Raw genomic sequence first — 27,866 nt, forward strand, 5'->3', positions numbered from 1 at the left:
TTTTACTCGAACTCCTGACCTCAAGTGATCCACCCGCCTTGGCTTCCCAAGGTGCGGGGATTACAGACATGAGCCACTGTGCCTGGCCTAATTCATTTTGTAATATGTTTATTCCTCCAAATGTATCACTTTGTGCCACTGCCTTCTAGGAAGTGGCTTAAAGGCAGAAGTACTTATTTATTTATTTTTATTTATTTATTTTTTTTGAGATGGAGTTTCGCTCGTTGCCCAGGCTGCAGTGCAATGGCGTGATCTCGGCTCACCACAACCTCTCTGCCTCCCAGGTTCAAGCTATTCTCCTGCCTCAGCCTCCCAAGTAGCTGGGATTACAGGCATGCACCACCACGCCTGACTAATTTTGTATTTTTAGTAGAGATGGGGTTTCTCCATGTTGGTCAGGCTGGTCTCGAACTCCCGACCTCTGGTGATCTGCCTGCCTCGGCCTCCCAAAGTGCTGGGATACAGGCGTGAGCCACCGCGCCCGACTATTATTTAATTTTTCAAAGAGATGGGTGTCTTGCTGTGTTGACCAGGCTGGTTTCAAACTCTCTCTCTTTTTTTTTTTTTTTTTTTTTTTTGAGACAGAGTCTTGCTCTGTTAGCCAGGCTGGAATACAGTGGCATGATCTCGGCTCACTGCAGCCTCTGCCTCCAGGTTCAAGCGATTCTCCTGCCTTAGCCTCCCAAGAAGACGGGATTATAGGTGCCTGCCACCACCCCTTGGCTAATTTTTGTATTTTTGGTAGAGATGGGGTTTTACCATGTTGGCCAGGCTGGTCTTAAACTCCTGACCTCAGGTGATCCGCCAACCTTGGCCTCACAAAGTGCTGGGATTATAGGCATGAGCCACCATACCCAGCCTGGTCTAGAACTCTTAAACTCAAGTGATCCTCCTGCCTTGGCATCTCACAGTGCTGGGATTTTAGGCATGAGCCACCATGCCCGGCCAAGGCAGAAATATTTAATAAGTAAAAACAAATAGTTAAAAATTGCAAATGTCTTCTATTCATTAAAAAGTCACTGATGACTGTAATTCATTTTGAGCTTTTATTAGAAAAGCTAAAGGCCATAAATATAGGTAGAAAATTGAAACAAAAGATTGTATTAATTAAACTGTTTTTTTAAGACACTGGGTAGCTTGGGTGGAAATAATCATTGATTTCCTGAGTTAGTCTTCAAATGCATTATTTATAGTTTCCTTTATGCTTGTCTTTTCTGGACCTGTGAGTTTCTAGGATCGTTAAGACCTCTGTTGAAAGTAGGCAGGATCTAACGATGAAGAGAGGTATCATCCTCTCCACCCCCAATACAGGGTAATAATTGATAAAGGGTAATGTGCAAGTTCCAAGGAATCATATCAAACGGAATTAACCATTGGAAAGAGTTTAAAAAAAAAAAAAAAAAGTGGCCAGGTGATGTGGCTCACGCCTATAATCCCAGCACTTTGAGAGGCTGAGGTGGGCGGATCACCTGAGGTCAGGAGTTTGAGACCAGCCTGGCCAACATGGTGAAACCCTGTCTACTAAAAATACAAAAATTAGCTGGGCATGGTGGCGGATGCCTGTAATCCCAGCTACTTGGGAGGCTGAGTCGGACATTTTAGTGAGCCGAAATCACGCCATTGCACTCCAGCCTGGGCAACAAAAGTGAAACTTCATCTCAAACAAAACAAAACAAAACAAAAAAAATGAAAGGCAGAGGGAAGGCTCAGATACAAACACAGCTATTAAAAATTCATTCCTCCTTTTGGCCAGAACCACCATCTTTCAGTAATTCGCCAAAATGACGAACACAAAGGGAAAGAGGAGAGGCACCCGATATATGTTCTCTAGGCCTTTTAGAAAACATGGAGTTGTTCCTTTGGCCAAGTATATGCGAATCTACAAGAAAGGTGAAATTGTAGACATCAAGGGAATGGGTACTGTTCAAAAAGGAATGCCCCACAAGTGTTACCATGGCAAAACTGGAAGAGTCTACAATGTGACCCAGCATGCTGTTGGCATTGCTGTAAACAAGTTAAGGGCAAGATTCTTGCCAAGAGAATTAATGTGCGTATTGAGCACATTAAACACTCTAAGAGCCGAGACAGCTTCCTGAAATGTGTGAAGGAAAATGATCAGAAAAAGAAAGAAGCCAAAGAGAAAGGTACGTAGGTTCAACTAAAGCACCAACCAGCCTGCTCCACCCAGAGAAGCACACTTTGTGAGAACCAATGGGAAGGAGCCTGAGCAGCTGGAACCTATTCCCTATGAATTCATGGCATAATAGGTGTTTAAAAAAAAAAAGACCTTTGGACTGTAAAAAAAAAAAGAAAACTCATTCTATCACCAGAACATTTAGCACATAAATTCCTCTTCTTACTACAGTGGGCCTCACGCAACGACGCAAATAAGATAACTTGAGTTAGAAGTCAATAACTCAATAGAACCTGAAAAACAGAGCAAAACCTTTCTGCTCTTTTTTCTCCTTAATCCTTAATTCATTCTCTGAACAGCAAGCCCAACCTAGGCCTTGTGACATGATGATCTACTTGCTGGCTGGTTTAGGAAAGTCTAAATGCAGAGATCCAGAGTCCAAGTTTCAGAATATTATTGTAGTTCCTCTTAAATCATTCCCTCATCTAGATGTCTTAACATGTTACATTCTTTGTGGATAGGAAGTATGGGCCACACCAAACATTTAATAAACTTACAGACTGCCCACTGTGTGCTAAGCATTGTACAGTGTATTGTGAAGAATTAAGGAAGACACTGGAAGACAACAGATATTAAGAAATAATAAACTAGGCCGGGCACCATGGCTCCCAAGTAGCTGGGATTACAGGCATGTGCCACCACGCCTGGCTAATTTTTTGTAGTTTTAGTAGAGATGCGGTTTCTCCATGCTGGTCAGGCTGGTCTTGAACTCCCAACCTCAGGTAATTCGCCTGCCTTGGCCTCCCAAAGTGCTAGGATTACAGGCGTGAGCCACCGCACCCGGCAACAATATTCTTTTTACTAGAAGTTCTGGCCAGGTGCCATGGCTCACACCTGTAACCCCAGCACTTTGGGAGGCTGAGGTGAGAGGACTGCTTGAGTCCAGGAGTTTGAGACCAACTTGGGCAACATAGGGAGACCTTGTCTGTACAAAAAATAAAAAAAAAAAATTAGCTGGGTATTGTGGTGGACGCCTATAGTCCCAGCTACTTGGGAGGCTAAGGCAGGAGGATCGCTTGAGGAGGTCGAGAGGCTGCAGTGAGCTGTGATTATGCCACTGCCCTCCAGCTTGGGCAACAGAGCAAGACCCTCTCTAAAAGGTGAGGCTGAGGTGTGGGAGGATTGCTCAAGATCAGGAGTTCAAGACCAACCTAGTTAACAGTGCGTCCCTGTCTCTACTTAAAAAAAAATTAAAGAAAAGAAAAAATTATTTTTAAAAAGTTCATTTGAGTTTCAGTTAGACTCACACCAGATTTAGGGAGGAAAAGGCTCAAAACTTATGTTGGTATTAAGTTGTGATATCCAAAACAATTCAGAAATTAAGCATTTCAGTTACAGATCTCCAGAAAAAAATAAACACACGTATACACCAAAGAGGGGATAGTAGATTTACACAGATATTCAAAGTCACACAATAATAACATTTTATATCTTACACATTAGAATTGAAAGTCTAGTCTGTGTTTAGACCGAAGATGGTGAAAGTACCCCAAAGAAGAGTATTATACTGGGGATGGGACTCTGATCTCTCATTATCTGAGAGATGAACTAAATGAAGATAGTTACAAAGAAAGCATTTAAGGAAATACATTTTGAAGCACTGCCATAGCAACAGAGTTTCTAGCTAGCTTCTTTATCCAAGAGCTACTGTTTCTTCCTGAACACAAAAATACTGCAAGGCACAACTGGGGACCAAAGCCACTGTTCTGTATAAGTAGCAGACTTGAGTTCCTAGAAAGACTCCAAGAAAGGTCTTAAAGTCCCCAGTTGGACTGTGGAACAGGGTGCTGAAGAAGGAACTTTAACACTCAGATAAGAATCCCTGAGCTAGGAATGAAGTGTACTTTGGGAGTACTCACCACCCCTGCATGTTTCTAAGCAGCATCCTAGTGGGGACCCCATGCCTAGCATCTCCTATGTGTCTGTGTGTTTGCCCCTATTTAAAAACCTGCCTGATGTATTGTCTTTCCAGTTAAAAACTCAAATTTCCATCTCACTTTCCTTCATTTATGCCATTATTCCTCAGCTCAGTGCTCACTTCTTATAGGACGTCAGCTCTCATCAACTGCACCTGCCTGGTTACTCCAATGGCATCCTCTCAGAGGTCCATCTGGATTTTTTTTGATAACTGTAACATTGCTATAAAGCACTTGACTCTATTGCATAATTAGGCTTTCTGTGTTGTTCTTTTCTTTTCCTTTTGAACTAACAGGAGCTCTACATCACTAGGCTTTCTGTGGATCAAAGTGCAGTTCCTGAAGTATAGGATGTCTCTCCCTATAAATCAGAAGCACATTAAATAGGTCTTTGCGATGTGACACCAGTGTTATAAGGAATATGTCTGAGTACTTTTTCATAGCTTTCTGAAATTATGGGGTTGCCTGTCACCAATTTCTCTCATTCCACTTAGCTTCCAATAGAGCAAGAGCTATGTTGTATACCGTGTATCTTCCATGAGCTCCCCATAGCATCTACTTGTTGTAGGTACTCAGATGACAACATGAATGACTGCCTTGGGTCCCTCTGACTGGTATATTAGTTGTGAGCAGGGACAAGAACCAAGGCTCCATAATTACCCATGTGCTGAGCAAGGATCATAAAATGTTGGAGCTAGGTCCTTACTTTTCAGAAGGAGATAAAGGGGAAGGAAAGAGTTTTGCTTAAGATATCAGTGTTTGGCCAACAATACACACCTTTTTCTGATGTGCTTTGTTCTGGATTTCGCAGGTCCTCAAGGGCAGAAGAGTCACTTATGATGGAAGGGTAGCTGTTAGAAGGCTGGCTCCCATGCTGTTCTAACACAGCTTCTAGTTCAGCCATTTCCTGCTGGAGCTTTATCAGGTTATCTTGCATGGTATCCCTCTGCTGCAAAAACGATAAATGGCACCAAGAAAATGAAATACTTTGAGAAGCTTTCCATTAAATGAAAATATGTCATACAAAATAATTTTAGCACAGGAATTGAAATCACCTAGTATGGACCTATAAGTTCTGGCTGAACACCTTTTAATCTAACCACATTCATGCAATTAATGCCCATGAAATTATTTCCAAACGATGTTAGTGAGGGAAAAAATCCTCAAATTCCCCCAAATAGACTTGATTTATTGTGATGTCCTTTTGAAGTTGGTTATTTTCTTTTAAAGCTAGGGAGTGAAAAAATAATTAAGGTATTTGAACACTATCGATACTTAAAATTAGCATGAATCTGTTAACATTTTATTTATACGGGCACATTTCAAAGACTTGGTGTTGTGAGATTCATCAGACATTTAGGTTAGTTCATATAAAAATGCGTAATTTTTAGACTGATGTAATGTTGAAAAAAGCCCTCTATCTATGGCATTTTATAAAAATACAACAAATATAAAAATACCATCAGTAATCCTGCCTAGATTACTGGCTTGTGAGGACTCTTCCTTTTCTGGGATTCTTTGAACCTTTAGTTTCTTTTCTTTCTTTCTTTCTTTTTTTTAAGTCTCCCTCTGTCACCCAGGCTGGCACCATCTCGGCTCACTGCAACCTCTTCCTCCCAGGTTCAAGCGATTCTCCCACCTCAGCCTCTCAAGTAGCTGGCATTACAGGTGCTTGCCAAGATGCCCGGCTAATTTTGGTAATTTTAGTAGAAACAGGGTTTTACCATGTTGGCCAGGCTGGTCTTGAACTCCTGACCTCAAGTGAGCAGCCCGCCTCGGCCTCCCAAAGTGCTGGGATTATAGACATGAGCCATTGTGCCTGACCTGAAGCTTTAGTTTCTAACAGAAAAAGCAAAAAGCTAATTCATGAATCTATCTGTTTGCTCAGTTAATTAGACAACTATTTACTATCTATTAATCACCAGGCGCTGTCCTAGTACTGAGGATATAGCCCTCATGGTGCTGCCATTCTAGGCAGGGACATCTCATCTAGAATGTGTCCACCTGGAGATCATTAGCAAGGACCTGTGAGAGGGAAGGATCCAACAGAAAGAGCCCTGAGAAAGCTTGTAAGGATAGTTACTGTTTTTAAAATAATGGGTTTTTTTTGCTTATGGGCTCTTGTTGTTTACTGGTCCACTTCAAAGAATGTGCTAAGTCCAAGTATTGATGAACAAAGAATTTAGGTATGTAAGGAGTTTTCCAAAATATCCTTTTTAAGAATTTATTTTATTTTATTTATCTATTTTTTTTGAGACAGTCTTGCTTTGTTGCCCCAGGCTGGAGTGCAGTGGTGCAATCTTGGCTCACTGCAACCTCCGCCTACCTGGTTCAAGCAATTCTCCCTGCCTCAGCCTCCCAAGTAGCTGGGATTACAGGCACCTGTTACCATGCCCGACTAATTTTTTTTTTTTTTTTTTACACGGAGTCTAACTTTGTTGCCCAGGCTGGAGTGCAGTGGTGCAATCTCGGTTCACTGCAAGCTCCACCTCCCAGGTTCAAGCCATTCTTCTGCTTCAGCCTCCTGAGTAGCTGGGATTACAGGCGCCCGCCACCATGCCCAGCTAATTTTTTGTACTTTTAGTAGAAACGGTGTTTCACCGTGTTAGCCATGATGGTCTGGATCTCCTGACCACATGATCCTCCCGCCTCGGCCTCCCAAAGTGCTGGGATTACAGGCGTGAGCTACCGCGCCCGGCCTAATTTTTGTATTTTTAGTAGAGACAGGGTTTCGCCATGTTGGCCAGGCTGGTCTTGAACTCCTGACCTCAGGTGATCTGCCCGCCTCAGCCTCCCAAAGTGCTGGGATTACAGGCGTGAGCCACTGTGCCTGGCTTCAAAATATACATGTTTAAAAATCACTTTTAGAAGGAACATCAATGATTGCCAAAAAGTCCAGTGGGGGAGTAGGGCAGGAACACATCGTTTCACTCTCCATTTCTTCTTCTGATCCTTAAAAATGACTTTGCCCTTTACTAAAAACAAGCCATCTTCTTTCTCCTGCTACACTGAGTTCACAATTTTCAGGAGGTTTTTATGACCAGAAAATGTATTCCTAGCTTCACAAAGGTTTCCACTGCTACTCTAACACTGCTTTGCTGCCAAGGTCTGCAGCAACGCCATTGCCACCACGTGGTACTCATGAGTAGTTACATCACTGATCAAACCCTAGCCAAAGTCTTGCCTCAGTCAACCTGGAATGAAAGCACATAGATATCTGACCAAAATGCTTCACAGGCTGTATTACTCACTACTGTCACAACCATCACATCTAACCTCTACGTGGCCATTACATAAATCAGAAAAAGTAGTGGGGTAATTATTAATAGATAACTTCCCTTTGGGTTTCCCAAAGGAATTATTTTTTATAACTTAGACAAATTCCCCAGCAGGTAAGTGGCCAGATACATTAGAGAGAATAAAACCAATAGGTTTCTAAGACTTCTTGATTCTAATTCTGAAGTGCTCCTTCAATTAGCTCTAGTCTTCTACTTCTACTATGCTGCTCTGATCTCTACTTTTAATACAGCTACATTACTGTAGAAGTTCCCTAAAAGCCTTGTTTATCATGTCTTTTTCTTCCATAAAGACCCTTAGTGCTCCATCCTGGCCATCACAGTGAAACCCTGGCTGAGGCAGAAGAATCACTTGAACCCGGGTGGCAGAAGTGTAGTGAGCCAAGATCGTGCCACGGCACTCCAGCCTGGGCAACAGAGCAAGACTCTGTCTCAAAAAAACAAAACAAAACAAAAAAACAAACCCTTAGTGGTATACCACTGCTGAGTTATACTTTTTGAACACTATATAATTGTTAGTCATTACTGCCATTAGGATAAAGTCCAAATTCCTAAACATAGCATTCAAAAGGCCCTTTACACCCTGGTATTATCTCTCATTTCTCCCAACACCCCTCACACAAGTTGTTTTCCTATAACACATGACAACTTTATGTTTCCTGGGAATTCCACGACTCTGTACCTTTACCTTACTTGCTGCCACTCCTCTTTTTCCACTTGGAAAAATTCTCATCTTTCAAGGCTTAGTTTGAATGTCTCCTTAAGTCCCCACCAGGAGGAGCTGTGAAATATGAGAAGTAAGGGCAAGTGGGCAGAATGTGGCTAATTCTAATAAGACTCCTGAAATGTGCAGCACAGTAGCCGGAACTGGTCTGGAGGGAAGCAGAGTGTATATCTGACCCTTGTTTGTTCACATTCATTACATATAAATATATATATAAAACCTTCCCATAAAACATGTGTATTTAATGAGTTAAAACTATTTCTAATGTTCCTACTACTACATAATAAGCCTAATCCAAATACAAGCTGAAGTCTTAGCACAAATAGTGGCTTTATCATGCTAGTTTTGTCGACATGTTGTGAATATTTTCAAATATACAGAAAACTTGAAGCAACTTTGCAATGAATGTTTATATATCTACTACTTAGAATCTATAATTAACATTTCCTATATTTACTTTATCACATACACATACACACACACACACACACACACACACACACACACAGAAGTCGCCACCAATAATCCATCTCCTATCGGGAACAGATGATCTCTCACTACTTGATTTACATTGCTAATGCATTAGTATACCCAAATGGAACACATGACCTTGATAGAAGGAATCTTCCCTTAATCATTTTTGTCTCCCTAATGCCTAGCAGACAGTAAGCACTCAGCAAGTGTTTATTAATGAGAAGATAAATTAATAAATAAGTATAGTTAATCAGTCTTCTGTAAAAACAAACAAAAACCCAGATATCAATGATACCAAATTAGGAATTCTCTATCATCTATATACTTTTTCTCGGTTCAGTACAAAAAGGGAAAATAGTTTTTCCTGCCTGTGCTACTTTAGACGTAAGATAGCCTGAAATCTGACTTCAACTGTTTTGGGTAGATGCTTAGTAAAAACACGTTGCAAAATGAATCCTGAACAAATAGACACATGTCTGGGAATAAGATTAGAAATACAGAAAAACAAGGACATTGTATATTGAATGTCAAATATAATACAGTATGGCTAAGGCAGATGTAATCAGAAATTGCAACCTTAAACTTTAAAACACAATGGACAGAATTAGATGATGGGTATATTGACAGAGTCTCAAACCCACATCCAAAAAGGATCATTGGAATTGCAAACAGAGAAAAGGCCTCCTAAATCTTTTCATCAATTTAGTTGCCATGGCAGTCCTGAAGAAGTGGAGGATACTGGTGACAGCTCAGATACAGAGTGGGGAGTCATCTCAAAGATTTCTTGACAACTCCAAGGGGCTTCAGGTCTAGAGGGATTTGCTCTGTACAGAGAACGGGCAGTAGAAGATAAGCCTTCTCTAATTGTAGTTCTCATAGCAATGCAAGATTTAGATTTTAAAACTGGATATCACCCAGTGTTGGCAAGGTACAGGAAAATGGGAACTGTCATATACCACAGGGGCTGGAAGAGCACAAACTGGTTTAATCTTTCTAAAAAACAATTTAGTAACATGTATCAAACACCAAAATCCTAGTCCCAGTAATTTAGACTAAGGAAATAATCAGGGATGTAGGCAAATATTTAGCTACCAGGATGCCACTATAGTGATGTACATAATAGCAAACTGTGCCTCTTACCCTGAAACCTCCAACATTCAGCAATAGGTCAAATAAATCATGATACACTGGAAAGATAGAATTCCATATAGTAATTAAAAATGAAGTCACTTAAGAATTTTAAAGACCCAGGCTGAGTGCGGTGGCTCACGCCTGTAATCCCAGCACTTTGGGAGGCCGAGGCAGGTGGATCACTTGAGGTCAGGAGTTTGAGACCAGCCTGACCAACATGGAGAAACCCTGTCTCTACTAAAAATACAAAATTAGCTGGGCGTGGTGGCACATGCCTGTAATCCCAGCTACTCGGGAGGCTGAGGCAGGAGAATCGCTTGAACCCGGGAGGCAGAGGATGCGGTGAGCCGAGGTCGCACCATTGCACTCCAGCCTGGGCAACAAGAGTGAAACTCCATCTCAGAAAAAAAGAAAAAAGAATTTTAATGATCCAGTAAAAGCTAGATTACAATGTACAGAATTATCTGGATTTCTAATTTTTGAGACAGGGTCTCACCATATCACCCAGGCTGGAGTGCAGTGGCACCATCATGGCTCACCACGGCCTCAACTTGCTGATCAAGCAATTCTACCCCAGCCTCTCAAGTAGCTCAGACTACAGGTGTGCACCACTAAGCCTCACTAATTTTTTTTTTTTTTTTCCAGACAGGGGTTGCCCAGAACGGAGTGCAGTAGCATGATCACAACTCACTGCAGCCTTGACCTCCAGGGCTCAGGCAATCTTCCTGCCTCAGCCTCTCAAAGTGCTGGGATTACAGGTGTAAGCCACTGTGTCTGGCTTCCTGGATATATTTTAAAGATAAAGTATATACAAGCACCCCTGTGCGCACACAGGAATACTAACAGAATATACACCAATAAATTGGTAACCATTTCTGGATAACACAAATTGCAATTAACTTACCGTTTTAATCATTTTAAGTGTACAGTTCAGTGGCATTAAGTATTTTCACACTGTTGTGTTACCATTGCCACTATCTATCTCCAGAACTTTTTCATCATCCAAAACTGAAATCTGCACTCATCAAACAGTAACGTCCCATTTCCCCCTCCCCAAGTCCCTAGTAACCACTATTCTACCTTCTGTCCTATGAATTTATCTTTTTTTTTTTTTTTTTTTACTGCTCCTTGTGGAGCAAGGCTTATCTATAGGCAATGTACGCAGAGTAACCAAATGTAACTATTCTAGGTATCTCATATAAGTGGAAGCATATAACATGTGTCCTTTGGTGTCCGGTTTATTTCAGTTAACACAATGTCTTCAAGGTTCGTCCATGGATGATTTTTGTTTGTCTGTATTTTCTAAGTTTTCTATGATGAACATATATAACTTTATAAGAATATCAGGCTTTTCTCAACTTCATCTAATCTGACTTCACAAAGTTCACAAAAAAACATCATTCACTTACTAGCAGCTAAAAGGGTATTTAAGATTTAGGTGGGAAAAAGAAGCCACAGCAGGATGATTCGAGGGGGTCTGAACAGCTTCATTTTAAGAATGTGCCTACGGCAGGTCAGAGAACATAAGCAAACTGTCTAAGATCACATAGCCCAGTACAGAACTCTCACCAATATTATTGCCAGCAACTGCTGTGTGTGTATTCTGCGTAGAACCCTGTGCTGGGAATACAAAGAACCAACCTAATTATTAGAAGTTGTCAATTTAGTGGGAGATAAATAAATGAAAAAAATAAACTGAGATAAGCCTGAATTTTTGCATGAGAACTTGGAAAATTTTGGTGCCACTTCTACAAATAAAAATTAGGAGGCCAGGCCTGGTGGCTCACGCCTGTAATCTCAGCACTTTGGGAGGCTGAGATGGGTGGATTATTTGAGGTCAGGAGTTCGAGACGAGCCTGGCCAACATGGTGAAACCCTCTCTCTACTAAAAAAATACAAAAAAATGAGCTGGGCGTGGTGGCAGTCACCTGTAATCCTAGCTATTTAGAAGGCTGAAGCACGAAAATCTCTTGAACCTGAACCTGGGAAGTGAAGGTTGCAGTGAGCCAAGATTGTGCCACTGCACTCCAGCCTGGGTGACAGATCAAAACTCCATCTCAAAAAAAAAAAAAAAATTAGGAGACAGAGCCTGGTTCTATGATGAAGATGATGTTAATTTTTAGATGTTGTGATACAGAATGTTTTTTCTAGACTATTCTGCCTTTAGTACATAAACATTTCACATTACATTACCAACTGGTCATATATATGGTAAAGCTTTTATTTACTTCATAGGTGACCAAATTATTGACCTTGACCATTAGGTCCAGAAAGTAAAATTGTGTACTTTCTTTTTTTTTTTTTTTTGAGATGGAGTTTCACTCTTGTTGACCAGGCTGGAGAGCAGCAGCATGATCTCAGTTCACTGCAACTCCGCCTCCTGGGTTCAAGTGATTCTCCTGCTTTAGCCTCCCATCTTTCTTTTTTTAAAGAAAAAAGATGATTTATGAGCAATTAAAAAAAAAAATAGGCCAGGCGTGGTTGCACACGCCTGTAATCCCAGCATTTTGGGAGGCTGAGGTGGGATCACTTGAGCCCAGGAGTTTGAGACCAGCCTGGGCAACATAGTGAGATGTTGTCTCTAGTAAAAACTTAAAAATTAGCTGGAGGTGTTGGTGGGCACCTGTGGTCCCAGCTACTCGGGAAGCTGAGGTAGGAGGATCGCTTGAGCCCAGAAGTCCAAGCTACAGTGAACCATGATTGCACTACTCCATTCCAGCCTGGGTAACAGAGTAAGAGACCCTGTGTCAAAGAAACCAAAAGAAAAAAATAACTAGATTTTAAAAGGAAAAAAAAAAAAAAGAAGAAGAGAAAGAAGTATCCACAAAACAGTGAAAGGCTAGATGGTCTCTATTAGGAAGAGAACCCTATAGTCTCCAAATTGGTACCAAGAATAAACACCAAAATTGCAATTGCTGGCAATAATATTGGTGAGAGTTCTGTACCTGGCTGTGTGGCCTTAGGCAGTTTGCTTACCTTCTCTGACCTGCAGTAGACATATTCTTAAAATGGAGCTATGCAGAGCTCCTTGAATCATCCTGCTGTGGCTCCTTTTTCTCACCTCTCTTGATAAAGTAAGTGCTGTCACGTTTTTGCTATAGGGGAAATGATGTGTTTTTGTTTGTTTGTTTTTGAGATGGAGTCTCACTTTGTCACCCAGGCTAGAGTGCAAGTGGTACAATCCCAGCTCGGTGCAACCTCCGCCTCCCAGGTTCAGGCGATTCTCCTGTCTCAGCCTCCAGAATAGCTGGGATTACAAGGCATTGGCCACCATGCCCAGCTAATTTTTGTATTTTTAGTAGATGTGGGTGGGGTTTCACCATGTTGGCCAGGCTGGTCTCAAACTTCTGACCTGAGGTGATCCACCCACCTTGGCCTCCCAAAGTGCTGGGATTAGCAAATGGGTTTCGAAGGTTTAGCTTATTCATTAAAATCAGTATTTAGTATGCTACAATGAGCTAGGCAGTGTGTGTATGTGTGTGTGCGTGTGTGTGAAACAAAAGGTAGTATGAGTTCCATTAAGGTGCTTACAGTCTAATTTAAGGAGACAATGAACCACAAACAATTGTGCTATTAATTCAAAGAGATGATGTCAGCAAACCTAAGAATGTGGGATACATACTACTGAATGCAAAGGACACCACACACACATGCACACACACACACGCACGCTTTTTACCTGAGTGGTTAAAATGTCACTCTGAGAGGATAGCCCTGAGCAGTCTTCAGAGACGCTTGTTTCACTCTCATACCCAGATGCTGCTTCACCTTAAATAATAACAAAAACAGAGGTTCAGATGTAAAAGCAGACTATAAACACTGCAACTTGCTGTGTCTTTCTCTTCTCATTGGCAGGACTGGATTTACTTTCATGTCACACAAAATGATTAAATTCCTTGCTTTGGGACACCAGGATTTCCTTTTATAAAATGAAACCAGAAGTAAGTCCACCAGTAATTAGGATGTTAAAGCTCATTCAGTCAAAGATGACGTCCTAGCTATGTGAAGGACTTTTTTCTATGAAAAGCACCTTAGGAGGAACATGTTTCAAGTTTAAGAAGCAGTTCCTTTAACTATACTTGGAAATTTGTAAAATGTGCTCCCCAAAAGCATAAACATTTAGCTCATTTCTATAAATAGACTGGGGCAAACACAAAAACCTGGTTCCAATACCTAAGTTTGAATCCACGCCTTGCTCTTCTTGATTATTTTCTTCCAAGTCCGTTCCTCTTTCTTCATCATCTGAAACCAATTCCTTGTCACTCAGACCAACTCCCTGGCTTTCAGACTGATGCCTCATTTGTTTAGAAGAACCAATGAAGAAACGATCCTGGGTGTTTGTATTTGCAGTCAAGTCTTCCAGTTCACTGCACTGTGAAGAAAACAAGCTAGCAGAACATTTTGTTTCCTCACTAAGGTGATGTTCCTGGGATGCCTTTACCAATATTACCTGGTTACTGTAGTCATTTAAGCTATTCTTCAATGATAATAAATTCTCCTCTGTGTTCTTAGACAGACACTCGGTAGCAACGGTGCTATGCCTAGTAGACTGAGAAGGTATATTGCTTACTTTACCAAATAACAAGTGTTGGAAGCAGGGAAGCTCTTCATCCTCACTAGATAAGTTCTCTTCTGAGGACTCTAATTTCTTGGCCCCTCTTCGGTAACCCTGAGCCAAATGTGTATGGGTGAAAGGGCTAGGACTCCTGCTAAGCTCTCCTCTCTGGACGCTTTTGCTAAAAACAGCAGAACTTTCCTTAATGTCATTTTCAGCAAAACTAGTATCTTCCTTTATTTCACCATCATCTAACAGGTCATTAGGTGTCTCAGAACAAACCTGAGATGCATGACTACTTCTCATAGGCTGTTCTAGGTTATCTGAAATCAGACATGGAGAGAAGTCTGTATTAACAGTCTGAAGTACTTCTTCATATTCTTGCTTTTTTATTTCAGGATGCTTACCATTACTTCCAGGAAAACTTTGTTTATAGACCTCAGGTTGCAAAACCCCTAATCTAAGCACAGCATTCAATTTTGGCCCTCTGCTTCTACCTAGTTCTGCTTGAATGTTTTCATCACTGGAACCTACTTCATTAATACTGGAGCCCACTTCATTAGTACTGGAACCTACTTCATTAATATTGCTTGAGCTGGCTTCTTTAAAAACATTTTCTCTAATGTTATTACGGCTAATTATGCTCACTGTACTTGGAATGTTCTCGTTTCCCATTTCTCTTTCAGGTGACATTGAATGTTCCTCAGAGTTTTCCTCTAGCAGGTTTTTCTTACATTTAGTTTTAACAAATGACTTGATGGGAAAAAGTGGTGGTATATGATATGGGTTTTGTGAAAGTCCATGTTTATTTGGAGTAATGAGTCCAGTTTCGTTGCCTCTGAACTGAGATGATAGACAAAACCTAGAGCCTCCTTTGATACTACATTTGGCATAATCAACTGGCTTATCTTTCTGACAAACCACAGGAAAGCCTGCAGTGATATTAGCTGTCTGTACAGGCTTGATATTAGACTCATTCTTTCCTTGATTTTCTTCCTTTTGTTCACATTCAAAAGTGACTTTTGGACTTTGTTTCTTTAAGGACCTAGAGTGGGCAGAGAATGTTGCACATTCCTCTTCTGGATTTCCTGGATTTGAAAACAGAGCAAATGACTGGCGCTTTGAAACCTTGAATGTATTCTGCAAATACTGAGTATCAAGTTCACTTTCTTCCATTTCTATGCTTGTTTCCTGACTGTGGTTAACTTCATGTCCCAATGGATACTTAAACCCTTCTGTGTCATTTCTAGTATCTTTGAAACAACCATGAATTAGTTCCTTGGGGTTTTCAAATGCTGCACACTGACTCACACATTTATTTGGTTCTGTTTTTGCCTTCCCTAGAGTGCTAACTTCCAGTAACGAGATACTTTCCTGAGTGCCATAATCAGTACCAGGTACCAATGAAATACTGCTACTCTCTACAGATCTTTCAGTTTGCAAAACCCTTTCTCCACTTAACATGAGATCTTTGGGGTCTTTGGCATTATTAGACACTTTAACTGTTCCTAGTTTCTCTTCTTTTTCTTCTCTTGGAAGGCTAGGATTGACAAATTCTTTAAGCTCACTGGTATTTGAACAGTTAGTAAAAGAACCAGGTGCATTTGTTAACTTCAGCTCTGGGAAAGTATCGCTGTCATGTCTTTTACTTGTCTGTTCATTTGGCTTGTTACTCTTCTTGGCTCCAGTTGCAGGTTCTTTATCTTCCATGAGTTGTAGGTTTCTGCTGTGCCTGACTGGCATTTGGTTGTATTTTTTTTTCTTTATCTCTTCACTGCTAGAACAACTATCAATTTGCAATTCAGTACAATTAGGTGGGCTTAGATTTCTACTGACTACTAGTTCAAGCGCATGAATATGCCTGGTAGAAGACTTCCTCCTCAGCCTATTCTTTTTAGGTGCTTTTGAATTATGGATATTTAATTCGAGTTCCATATTGCTTATACTGCTGCTTATAGGTTCAGCTTTTGTTTTGAAAGCAGATTCTTTTTCGAGTGATTCTATTGGGTTAGGATTTTTCTCATTCTGAATAGAATCACCTTTTGTTTTATTCTCATGACCACTATTAGTAATATTCATCACTTGACCATTCTGCTCCATTTGGTTAGTTCCCTGATTTATCATTTCAGGAGTCTTTTGAACTGCCAAATCTGCTTTCTTGATAAAATCCTCAGGATGAAGGCCTGATGTAGCTCTCCTTTTACGCTTTAATTTATTTGTGAGGGGACGCTCTTGTATTATCTGTGGCTCAGTAACAAATGCTCCTATAATTAGATTTTCAGTTACATGGCTTAAGTTGGGGAGGCTTGCCTTCCTCCGATAGGTTTTCCCAAATATTTTGTCTTCAATATTACTCTCTACTGATTTGGAGTGAACTCTTTCACTTTTACAAATTAAAGCCTCATGAGGATCACTGGCCAGTAAGTCTATTTTCTCTGAAGAACCAGAATATTCATCTACCTCATTTAGAACGTCCAATACATCCGCTACTTTGGCATTTGATTCAGACCTCCCATCATGTGAGTCATCAGAACCTAACAGTTCGTCACTTCTGGAAAACCACTCATTAACTTTCTGAATGCTGCTATTTAGTGTTATCCAAGGAACATCTTCAGTATCTCTAGGATTCTCTGAGCATGGCAGTTTCTGCTTATTCCATTCTTTTCTCTCACACAGGGGATCAGCATTCAGGTCTACCTTTTTTTCTGTGCTGGGAGTCTGCCTATCATTACATGTTTCCTTACTTCCAGCCCATCTGTTATGTTGGCTCCTTGCTAAGCCAGGCTGTTTGCTTTTATTACAGAATTCAGCCTTTTCTACATTCATTCTGTCTTTAGTGAGTAATAAACTGCTGTTCTCATGCTGTAATGAGCTGGCATGAGTATTTGTGCCACATGGCTCCACATGCAAGTTTGAAACAGAACTACCCTGATACTTTTCTGGATGCCTCTCAGTTGCACGCTTCTCAGTGGTGTTCAAATCGTTATTACTGGGTTGATGATGTTCAGTATTTGTTACATCTGTCTCAGAAAATTCACAAGCAGCTGAAAATATACAAAAATAACAAGGTACTCAAAAACTGAATTGTCATTAAAAAAATACATACTTCATACACCTTGGAGGTGGAAATCAACCAACTGGCTATATTTAGAGAAACTAACCTCATAAACTACCAAGTATACTGAAGATGTAGCTCATACTCTTTCATTTAATTCCTATTTACGTAGATTATTTCCACTTAGGATCCATTAAATTTTTAATTTCAGAATTTTCCCTATGCAGAAACCACACCTCCTATTTCTCTAACATCTAAGACTGAATTAAAAGCAGATTGGCCATCAGAAAACCGGATCTGATGTACTCTAAAGATGACTGGCCATTAAGTCTACTTAATACTCTGTTCTATCTACAGACTTACCACTCCCTATATTTAAAAACCAGTAGGCAAAAGATGAAACACAAATACACCAATTAAAAGCAAAGGGCAGGCCAGGCACAGTGGCTCAAGCCTGTAACTGCAGCACTTTGGGAGGCTGAAGTGGGCAGACTGCTTGAGTCCAGGAGTTTGAGACCAGCCTCGGTAACATGGTGAAACCCCATCTCTATAAAACCACAAAAAATTAACCAGGTGTGGTGGCGTGTGCCTGTAGTCCCAGCTACTCAGGAGGCTGAAGTGGGAGGATAGCTTGAGCCTTGGAGGTGGAGGTTGCAGTGAGCCAAGATTGCATCACTGCACTCCAGCCTAAGCAACAGAGTGACACCCCATCTCAAAAACAAAAAAACAAAAAAAACAAAAAAACAAAAAATGAAAGGGCAACAATCAGTTACAGAAGGTCTTATTATAGCTAGATTAGTCTAGTACCATTTAAATCTATCAGACCATACCATGACATTTGACAAACAATGATACTCTAACTCTGCCAAGAGATTTTGTGGATTGTAAAGGCCCCAAATGGTCTTCAGAATAATCTAATTACAGTACTGTATCTACCCACTCTCTCTTCAGTGCCTGTTAAGTTGGCAAACTTTGCCATTACCCTTTTTTGCAGAATCCAAACTGATTTCATCGCTGGTTCCTTGAGGGGTGATTTGTAGCAATTCTTGATCTCCCACACTATAGGGAAAAGACAGAGTCCTAATGAGAAACACTAGTTATATGTATGCAAAACTGTCAAATGACCAAGATCAAATATTTTAGCTCTTTCAGTTACAGAAAGCTGACCAATCTTATTTAGTTAGTGAAAGCTGCTCTCTCCTTTAGAAACTTCTAGTTGAAATGAAATGGTTGCTGGGCACGGTGGCTCATGCCTGTAATTCCAGCACTTTGGGAGGCTGAGGCGGGTGGACCACTAGAGGTCATGAGTTCAAGACCAGCCTGGCCAACATGGTGAAACCCCATCTCTACTAAAAATACAAAAATTAGCCGGCTGTGGTAGCGCGCGCCTGTAGTCCCAGCTACTAGAGAGGCTGAGGCAGGAGTATGGCTTGAACCTGGGAGGCAGAGGTTGTGGAGAGGTGAGATCACACCTCTGTACTCCAGCCTGGGCAACAGAGCAAGACTCTGTCTCAAAAAAAAAAAAAAAAAAGAAAAAAAGGAAAGAAATGGAATGGTCAATTAACCGGGCGTGGTGGTGTATACCAGTAGTCCCAGCTACTCGTGAGATTGAGACAGGAGAATCGCTTGAACCTGGGAGGCGGAGGTTGCAGTGAACCAAGATCACACCACTGCACTCCATCCTGGGGGCGACAGAGTGAGCCTCCGTGTCTCAAAAAAAAAAAAAGAAAAAAGAAAAAAAAGAAATGGAATGGTCAAAGACTGAGGATACACAGCCACAAAAATCAGAGCAGGAACACTGCTTCATGGACGTGCAAATGAAAGCCAACATTTAAATGACAGCCAAAAGATAGTTTTTAAAAACATTTAAAAGTATATCTTAATGAGAAGGCAGGAGCAAGGATATCTAAACAAAGGAAACACTAGGATTGCAGATAACCCAACAGAATACAAACCACCACTTTGCTACACTACTTTCTGTGCTGCTTTTCAGTCTAAAAATCACTTCCTTCCAATTGTGAGATGAGGGAAGTCATTTACAAACAAAAACTGACAATATTGCCATCATAGTTCAGACTAGATCTTAGACAGGGTTGAGCGGGCATGGTAGCTCATGCCTGTAATCCCAGCACTTTGGGAGGCTGAGGTGGGTGGATCACTTGAGCTCAGGAGTTTGAAACCAGGCTGGCCAACATGGCAAAACCCTGTCCCTACTAAAAATACAAAAATTAGCTGGGTGTGGTGGCGTGTGCCTGCAATCCTAGCTACTTGGGAGGCTGAGGCAGGAGAATCGCTTGAACCGGGGAGTTGGAGATTGCAGTGAGCCGAGATGGCACCACTACACTCCATCCTGGCAACAGGGCAAGACCCCGTCTCCAAAACACACAAACAAACAAACAAACAAACAAAAAAAAAAAACAATAAAAACAAAACAAAACAAAAAAACCTGAGTCAAGCAATAATTCCTAAGGCAGGTAGGTAACATAGTTGGGGCTGCTTGTATATTATTATATAATATACAGACAAAGCTTGAGAGATATGTGGAAATAAGGAACAGAGGAAAGAAAGAGTTGAAAATGAAGTCCTTGAACATTTTCATCAGTCACAATTACTGCTATGTCAATATTACTGTACATGAGGAACTTAGAGAACAATCTGCTAGAAGCAAGCATGTGCAGAGTTCTACTGTTATCCTAAATTCCTTTGGACAGTGCTAATAACTAAATCCAACAAACAAAAAGGGTATTTCCTCCACTATAAAATGAGAGAACTAAACTAGATGATCTCTAAGGTTTCTTCCAATACCATGATTCCAGTCTGGAGAAACACCAGCCTACTTGAGGGAGGAAGGTGGGAAGAGGGAGAAATTCAGAAAGAAAGGAAACAAAAAACTGTGGGGTATGCTTAGTACCCGGATGATGAAAAAAATCTGTACACAAAATCCCAAGTCGTGTGTTTACCTATATAACAAACTGCACATACATCCCTGAACCTAAAATAAAAGTTAAAATATTTTTAAAAAGAGAGAAACATCAATCCTTAATATTAACTAAATAGGAAAATACCAGCTTCATAGACAAAGGTTCTCTTTGACTCACCTGCAATAAGTTGCCTTATTAACCGTATCTTCAGAAGAATCAGATCCTAAAAAATTTCCCCCAAAAAAATAAATCAATAAAAGTTTTCTTAATTAAAAGGGTTAAACAAAAAATGTACTTGTTGAAAAACAGATATTCAACTAGAAATATTTACTGAGCATCTACTGTGGCACGTACAATGCTAGTTAAGCTAGTACGTAATACAGAGAAGTGGTTAAAGGCACGGGCTTGGCCAGGCACAGTGGCTCTCACCTGTAATCCCAGCACTTGAGGAGGCCGAGAGATGGATGGATTATTTGAGGTTAGGAGTTCGAGACCAGCCTGGCCAACAAAGTGAGACCCCGTTTCTACTGAAAACAAAAACAAAAAAAAAGCACGGGCTCTGACATCTAACTTCCTAGGTTTGAATCAAGGCTCAGCCATTTACTAGGTTTAATACCTTGGAAAAATTTCATAACCTCTCTGTGCTTTAATTTTCTCGTCTGTAAGATAAGTATAATAGGAACAATCTCAGAGGTCTGACAAGCATCTAATGAGTTATACAAGAAAAGCACAACAGTGCCTGGAATATAGTTAAGTGCTCCTAAATATCAACTACTGTAACTATTTTTACAATGCCTGTTGTCTAGGAATTTACGATCGTAAGGGGGGAAAACAGTAAGTGTTATGATAAATAGATGGTGGTGCCTGGGAGCTCAAAAGATGGCTACCCTTTTTAATTATAAATATATTCTAAAAAAAATCCAATTTGAGAGCCCAGTTTGAATTCTGAGCTCAGCAGCTCTTTTTTTTTTTTCTTTTTTTTTGGAGATGAGGTATTGCTCTGTCACCCAGGTTGGAGTGCAGTGGCATGATCATAGCTCACTACAGCCTCAAACCCCTGGGTTCAATCTATCTACTCACCTCTGCCTCCTGAGTAGCTGGGACTACAGATGCACACCACCACACCCAGCTAATTAAAAAAAATTTTTTTTTGTAGAGATGAGGTCTTGCTATGTTGCCCAGGCTGGTCTCAAACTCCTGGCTTCAAGCAATCCTCTGCCACTGCTGAGATTACAGATGTGAGCTACTATGCTGGCCTCAACTCTTCTTTTTATAAGCTTAAAAAAATTTATTATTTTTAAAAATTATTATTTTTTTGAGATGGAGTCTCATTCTATCGCCCAGGCTGGAGTGCAGTGGTATAGTGTTGGCTCATTGTAACCTCCGCCTCCCTGGTTCAAGTGATCTTCCTGCCTCAGCCTCCCAAGTAGCTGGGATTACAAGCATGTGCCACCACACCCAGCTAATTTTTTTTTTTTTGGTATTTTTAGTAAAGAGGGGTTTCACCAGGTTATCCAGGCTGGTCTCGAACTCTGACCTCAGGTGATCTACCTGCCTCAGCCTCCCAAAGTGTTGGGATTACAGGCATGAGCCACCGCACCTGGCCAAAAATTTATTATTATTTTAAAAATAAAGACAGGCTTTCTCTATGTTGGCCAGGCTGGTCTTAAACTCATGGACTCAACCAATCCTTCTGCGTCGGCCTTCCAAAGTGTTAGGATTACAGGCATGAGCCATCCTGCCCAGCCAAGATTCAGCTCTTTTTTTTTTTTGAGATGGAGTTTCACTCTTGTTGCCTAGGCTGGAGTGCAATGGTGTGATCTCGGCTCACCGCAACCTCCGCCTCCTGGGTTCAAGCGATTCTCCTGCCTCAGCCTCCTGAGTAGCTGGGATTACAGGCATGAGCCACCACCCCGGCTAATTTTTTTTTTTTTTTTTTTTAGTAGAGATGGGGTTTCTCCATGTTGGTCAGGCTGGTCTTGAACTCCCGACCTCAGGTGATCCGCCCACCTCGGCCTCCCAAAGTGCTGGGATTACAGGCGTGAGCCACTGCGCCTGGCGATTCAGCTCTTCTTAAAAGGATTCCTCATCTAGTACAATTTATCTTGGAACTAAATACTGTAGCAATCCATCATGTTTTTTCTTATTGCTACTCTCCATCTTTCCAAAACATATTTACACATATTTAAAACCAGATATTCTTTCTTTTGCTCTCTTTTTTTTTTTTTTTACATGGAGTTTCGCTATTTTTGCCCAGGCTGGAGTGCAATGGTGCGATCTCGGCTCACCGCAACCTCCACCTCCCGGATTCAAGTGATTCTCCTGCCTCAGCCTCCCGAGTAGCTGGGATTACAGGTATGTGCCACCACACCCGGCTAATTTTGTATTTTTTGGTAGAGACAGAGTTTCTCCATGATGGCCAGGCTGGTCTCGAACTCCCGACCTCAGGTGATCTGCCCACTTTGGCATCCCAAAGTGCTGGAATTACAGGTGTGAGCCACCATGCCTGGCCTCTTTTGCTCCCTTTTTAAAGTAAGATTCTTCAAGGTGGGAACTGCGTCTTTTACATTATTTATAACTCACCATAGGGCTCATAAAATTCACTTCCCAAAGCTGCCTACCACAAATACAAATTATTACCAAGATTTTTGGCAAAACTATAAGATAAGCAATCCAGCAATTATTATTAAATACTTAAAAAACCTGAGACAGTTACCCAATTCAATGTAAACAGACTTCTTTTGAGGTTGTATCCGCTGCTTTGTCCTCAGAGTTCTCACAGTTCCAAGGTTAGAGAGTTGGACACTGGGACTGGTTTCCTGCTAAACAGTATGGTAAAGAACAGTCAAGCAATTGTTGGCCAGTTCTGTGCTTTTCCTCCTGAAGAGAAACTTGACACCATGGACAAAATAAATTGACCATCATCAGTCAGCTAACATGTATGATGCCTGGAAAAAATGCCCGGAAATTTACACACTAAAATGTCTGGGGCTGGGAGCGGTAGCTCATGCCTATAATCCCAGCACTTTGGGAGGCTGGAGCAGGACTGCTTGAGGCCAGGAGTTCAAGACCAGCATAAGCAACAGAGTGAGACCCAGTCTCTACAAAATAATAGTAGTAATAATAATAAAATGTCTGGGATATGTGTGATTTGAATATTTTTTCTTTCTGTTGTCTTAAATTTTTCAAACCTGATTATGTATTATTTGTGTAATTTTTGAAGTATTAATATAGCATATTTTGAAGCTGATACTTGATATACATTCCAATCACATCTGATAACTTTTTTTTTGTTTTGGGGGTGTACAGAGTCCTGCTCTGTCACCCAGGCTGGAGTGCAGTGGCGCAATCTCAGCTCACTGCAACCTCCGCCTCCTAAGTTCAAGAGATTCTCCTGCCTCAGCCTCCTGAGTAGCTGGGACTACAAGTGCGTGCCACTATGCCTGGCTAATTTGTGTGTGTGTGTGTGTATATATATATACATATATGTAATCCCAGCACTTTGGGATATATGTATATATATATATATATATTTTTTTTTTTTTGAGGCAGTCTTGCTCCGTTGCCAGGCTAGAATGCAGTGGCGCGATCTCGGCACACTGCAACCTCCACCTCCCTGGTTCAGTTGATTCTCCTGCCTCAGCCTCCCGAGTAGCTGGGACTACAGGCGCACGCCACCACGCCTAGTTAATTTTTGTATTTTTAGTAGAGACAGGTTTCACCATGTTGGCCAGGCTGGTCTCACACTCCTGACCTCAGGTGATCTGCCTGCCTCGGCCTCCCAAAGTGCTGGGATTACAGCCATGAGCCACCGTGCCTGGCCAATAACATTTTTAAAAAGGATAAATGATGACAATAAAACCCCAGCACTCCTAAGAACATTTAGTATAGGAACGAGTATTTAAAAGCCCAACATTACTTTTTTTTTCTTCATTTTTGAAAGATAGAGCCTTTCTATATCTTTTGAAAAATGAATGCTGGTACTGTAAGAACTACTTTTATTTTACTTGTATTTTTTTAGACAGAGTCTTGTTCTGTTGCCCAGGCTGGAGCGTGGTGGCATGATCTCGGTTCACTGCAACCTCTGTCTCCTGGGTTCAAGTGATCCTCCCACCTAAGCCTCCCAAGGAGCTGGGACTACAGGCGCACGCCACCATGCCGGGCTAATTTTTGTATTTTTTGTAGAGGTGGGGTTTCACCACATTGTCCAGGCTGGTCTTGAACTCCAGGACTCAAGATATCCACCCGCCTTGGCCTCCCAAAGTGCTGGGATTACAGGCAAGAGCCACTGCGCCCAGCTAGAACAATTACTTTTTTTTCTTTTTTGAGACAGAGTCTCACTCTACCGCCCAGGCTGGAGTGCAGTGGCGCGATCTTGGCTCGCTGCAACCTCGGCGTCCTAGGTTCAAGCAATTCTTGTGCCTCAGCCTCCCGAGTAGCTGGGATTACAGGCACGTGCCACCATACCCAGCTAATTTTTGTATTTTTAGTAGAGGTGGGGTTTCACCATGTTGGCCAGGCTGGTCTCAAACTCCTGACCTCAAATAATCTGCCTGCCTCAGCCTCCCAAAGTGCTGGGATTACAGGTGCAAGCTACTATGCCCAGCCCCAGAATGATTACTTTTTAAGATCTCCATCATTCATGCACATATAAGTAACAACAAAGCAAATCACTACATTTTCTTTAACAATTACACCTTTTAAGTTGAAGTAATTTTCCCTTTTTTTTAAAAGATAGGGTCTCAGTCACCTGCGCTGGAGTCCAGTGGCACAGTCATAGCTCAACTGCAGCCTTGACTCCCTATGTTAAAGCAATGCTTCAGCCTCAGTCTCCCAAGTAGCTAGGACCACAGGTGCATACCACCATGCCCAGCTAAGTTTTTTTTTTTTTTTTTTTTTGAGACAGAGTCTCAGTCTGTCGCCCAGGCTGGAGTGCAGTGGCGGGATCTCGGCTCACTGCAAGCTCCGCCTCCCGGGTTCACGCCATTCTCCTGCCTCAGCCTCCTGAGTAGCTGGGACTACAGGAGTCTGCCACCACGCTCGGCTAATTTTTTTGTATTTTTAGTAGAGACAGGCTTTCACCATGTTAGCCAGGATAGTCTTGATCTCCTCACTTCGTGATCCACTTGACTCGGCCTCCAAAAGTGCTGGGATTACAGGCGTGAAACTTTTTTTTTTGTTTTTTTTTGAGACGGAGTCTCGCTCTGTCGCCAGGCTGGAGTGCAGTGGCGCGATCTCGGCTCACTGCAACCTCCGACTCTCAGGTTCAAGTGATTCTCCAGCCTCAGCCTCTGGAGTAGCTGGGATTACAGGCCCACGCCACCACGCCCAGCTAATTTTTGTATTTTTAGTAGAGACCAGGTTTCACCATATTGGCCAGGGTGGTCTCAATCTCCTGACCTCATGATCCACCGGCCTCAGCCTCCCAAAGTGCTGGGATTACAGGTGTTAGCCGCCGCGCCAGGCCAGTTCTTTTTTTTTGCAACTAGATCTTGCTTTGTCGCCCTCGCTGAAGTGCAGTGGAGTGATCATAGCTCACTGTAGTCTACATCTCCTGGACTCAAGTGATCCTTCTGTCTCAGCTTCCCAAGTAGCTGGGACTACAGGGACACACCACCATGCCCAGATAATTAAAAAAAACTTTTAATATAGACAAGGACTTGCTATGTTGCCCAAACTGGTCTCGAACTCCTGAGCTCAGGCAATCCTCAAGCCTCCTAGTGCTGGGATTACAGGCGTGAGCCACGGCACCCAGCTAATTTTTTTTTTTTAATTGTAGAGGCAGTGTCTCACTGTGTTGCCCAAGCTGGGCTCAAAGGACCTCCTACCTCAGCCTTCCAAAGTGTTGGGATTATAGGCATGAGCCATGGCACCCAGCTGAAGTAATTTCCAAATGCTTAAAAATATCAGTGACCTTATGGCTGTTTTAGATAAGCATCACAGAGCACATAAAGCTCCAAAGCAAGGAAGGGCCTATAAGAGCTCTCTTTTTTGGCCAGGCTTGGTGGCTCACGCCTGTAATCCCAGCACTCTGGGAGGCCAAGGAGGCTGGATCACCTGAGGTCAGGAGTTCGAGACCAGCCTGACCAATATGGTGAAACCCCGACTTTACTAAAATTATAAAAATTAGCCAGGTCTGGTGTCGTACCCCTGTAGTCCCAACTACTCAGGAGGCTGAGGCAGGAGAATTGCTTGAACCTGGGAGGCAGAGGTTGCAGTGAGCTGACATCGTGTCACTGCGCTCCAGCCTGGGCGACAGAGTGAGACTCTGTCTCAAAAAAAAAAAAAAAATCTGTCTTTTTGGTGTATCTGATGGGGATCTTGCTATGTTGCCTGGGCTGGTCTCTAACCTGGACTCAAGTGATCCTCCCATTTCAGCCTCCTAAGTAGCTGGGATTATAGGTGCATTCACCTCACCTGGCTGTAAGGTCTCTCTCTTGATTATATCAGGTACCCTGACCTTCTCTGAACTCTAACTGATTAGAACACTTGTCTAACCACTTAATATACCATCTTTCCTTCTTCACTAACTTTTTATATAAATCTATGAGCATCTAGCACATTCACTAACATATTCACAATGCTCGATAAAGAGATGTTGCCAGAATAAATGAAAATGGTTTTACCGGCCGGGCACAGTGGCTCACACCTGTAATCCCAGCACTTTGGGGAGCCGAGGTGGGTGGATCACCTGAGGTTAGGAGTTCGAGACCAGCCTGGCCAACATGATGAAACTCCGTCTCTACTAAAAATACAAAAATTAGCCAGGCATGGTGGCGCGTGCCTGTAATCCCAGCTACTAAGGGGGCTAAGGCAGGAGGACTGCTTCTAGCCTGGGCCACAGAGCAAGACTCCATCTCAAAAAAAAAAAAAAAAAAAAAAGAAGAAGAAAACAAAAACAAATGGTTTTACCAAGGAAGGATTTTCGGGTTCACTCTGTAGAAGTCTTTTGGCACGATTTCTGTAGCCCATACTTTGGATGATAGAAACTTCATCTTTTAGATGTTCAGGAGAGTTATTTTCCTTTTTTGCAAAATTATAACTGTTTGCATCTGTAAAATACAAGGGAAAACATTATGTTTGCAGTTAGAGAAAAATGTATGAATTATAATTAAAGAAACCAAGAGAAACCCTATGTATGCTCTTTGTTGTGTTAAGACAATGCATTAAGGTTACCTGTGATTTTTTTAAAAAAATCAAATTTTAAAAAATCAACTGGAAATTTTACTCCTAGGAAACAAAAACAAATACACAGACCATCAAAGTTATTTAGAGTCCTTGTTTTCTACCTTAACACTAAGAAATTTGCCTATCAATACTGTATTTCACTAAAGCTAAGACACCAACAATGTAAGTTGCACTATTATTTTCTGTATCACTAAGAAAGAAAGCACACAAATTAAACAAATGACACACCCTCAATAGTAAAATGTTCCCAATTTCAGAGATGTTAAGATGTGAAAAATGTGCACCTTACGATTGATAAAATAAGGTGTGAGACCAGTGGGAGTAATTTTTTTAAAATAGATTACAGATACAGAACTAAAATTAACCTAGACTAAAAGGTCTTATCACCACGTCATAGAAAGTAATTGTGCAA

At 41.5% G+C, this 27,866-nt stretch overlaps 1 protein-coding gene across 41 annotated transcripts in view; it reads right to left on the minus strand.

The window, feature by feature from the left end:
• Window positions 1-27,866, minus strand: part of BRCA1 (BRCA1 DNA repair associated) — a 97,408-nt gene that overhangs the window by 47,600 nt on the left and 21,942 nt on the right. For 26 of the 41 annotated variants that reach the window (XR_008519585.2, XR_008519583.2, XR_008519582.2 and 23 more), the window contains 7 exons: window positions 27,179-27,318; window positions 22,983-23,088; window positions 20,444-20,489; window positions 18,328-18,404; window positions 13,909-17,334; window positions 13,415-13,503; window positions 4,888-5,059 (listed from right to left, as the gene is read on the minus strand). Coding sequence is in view for 38 of the 41 variants with exons in the window: in XM_054546460.2 (XP_054402435.2) it covers window positions 4,888-5,059; window positions 13,415-13,503; window positions 13,909-17,334; window positions 18,328-18,404; window positions 20,444-20,489; window positions 22,983-23,088; window positions 27,179-27,318 (4,056 nt within the window). In the remaining 3 variants the exon portion in view is untranslated. The remainder of the gene's footprint in view (window positions 1-4,887; window positions 5,060-13,414; window positions 13,504-13,908; window positions 17,335-18,327; window positions 18,405-20,443; window positions 20,490-22,982; window positions 23,089-27,178; window positions 27,319-27,866) is intronic. The other 15 variants (XM_063718833.1, XM_054546473.2, XM_054546465.2 and 12 more) reach the window with 3 other exon arrangements.

Source organism: Pongo abelii, chromosome 19, assembly GCF_028885655.2.
Source record: "Pongo abelii isolate AG06213 chromosome 19, NHGRI_mPonAbe1-v2.0_pri, whole genome shotgun sequence".
NCBI classification, from domain to species: domain Eukaryota; kingdom Metazoa; phylum Chordata; class Mammalia; order Primates; family Hominidae; genus Pongo; species Pongo abelii.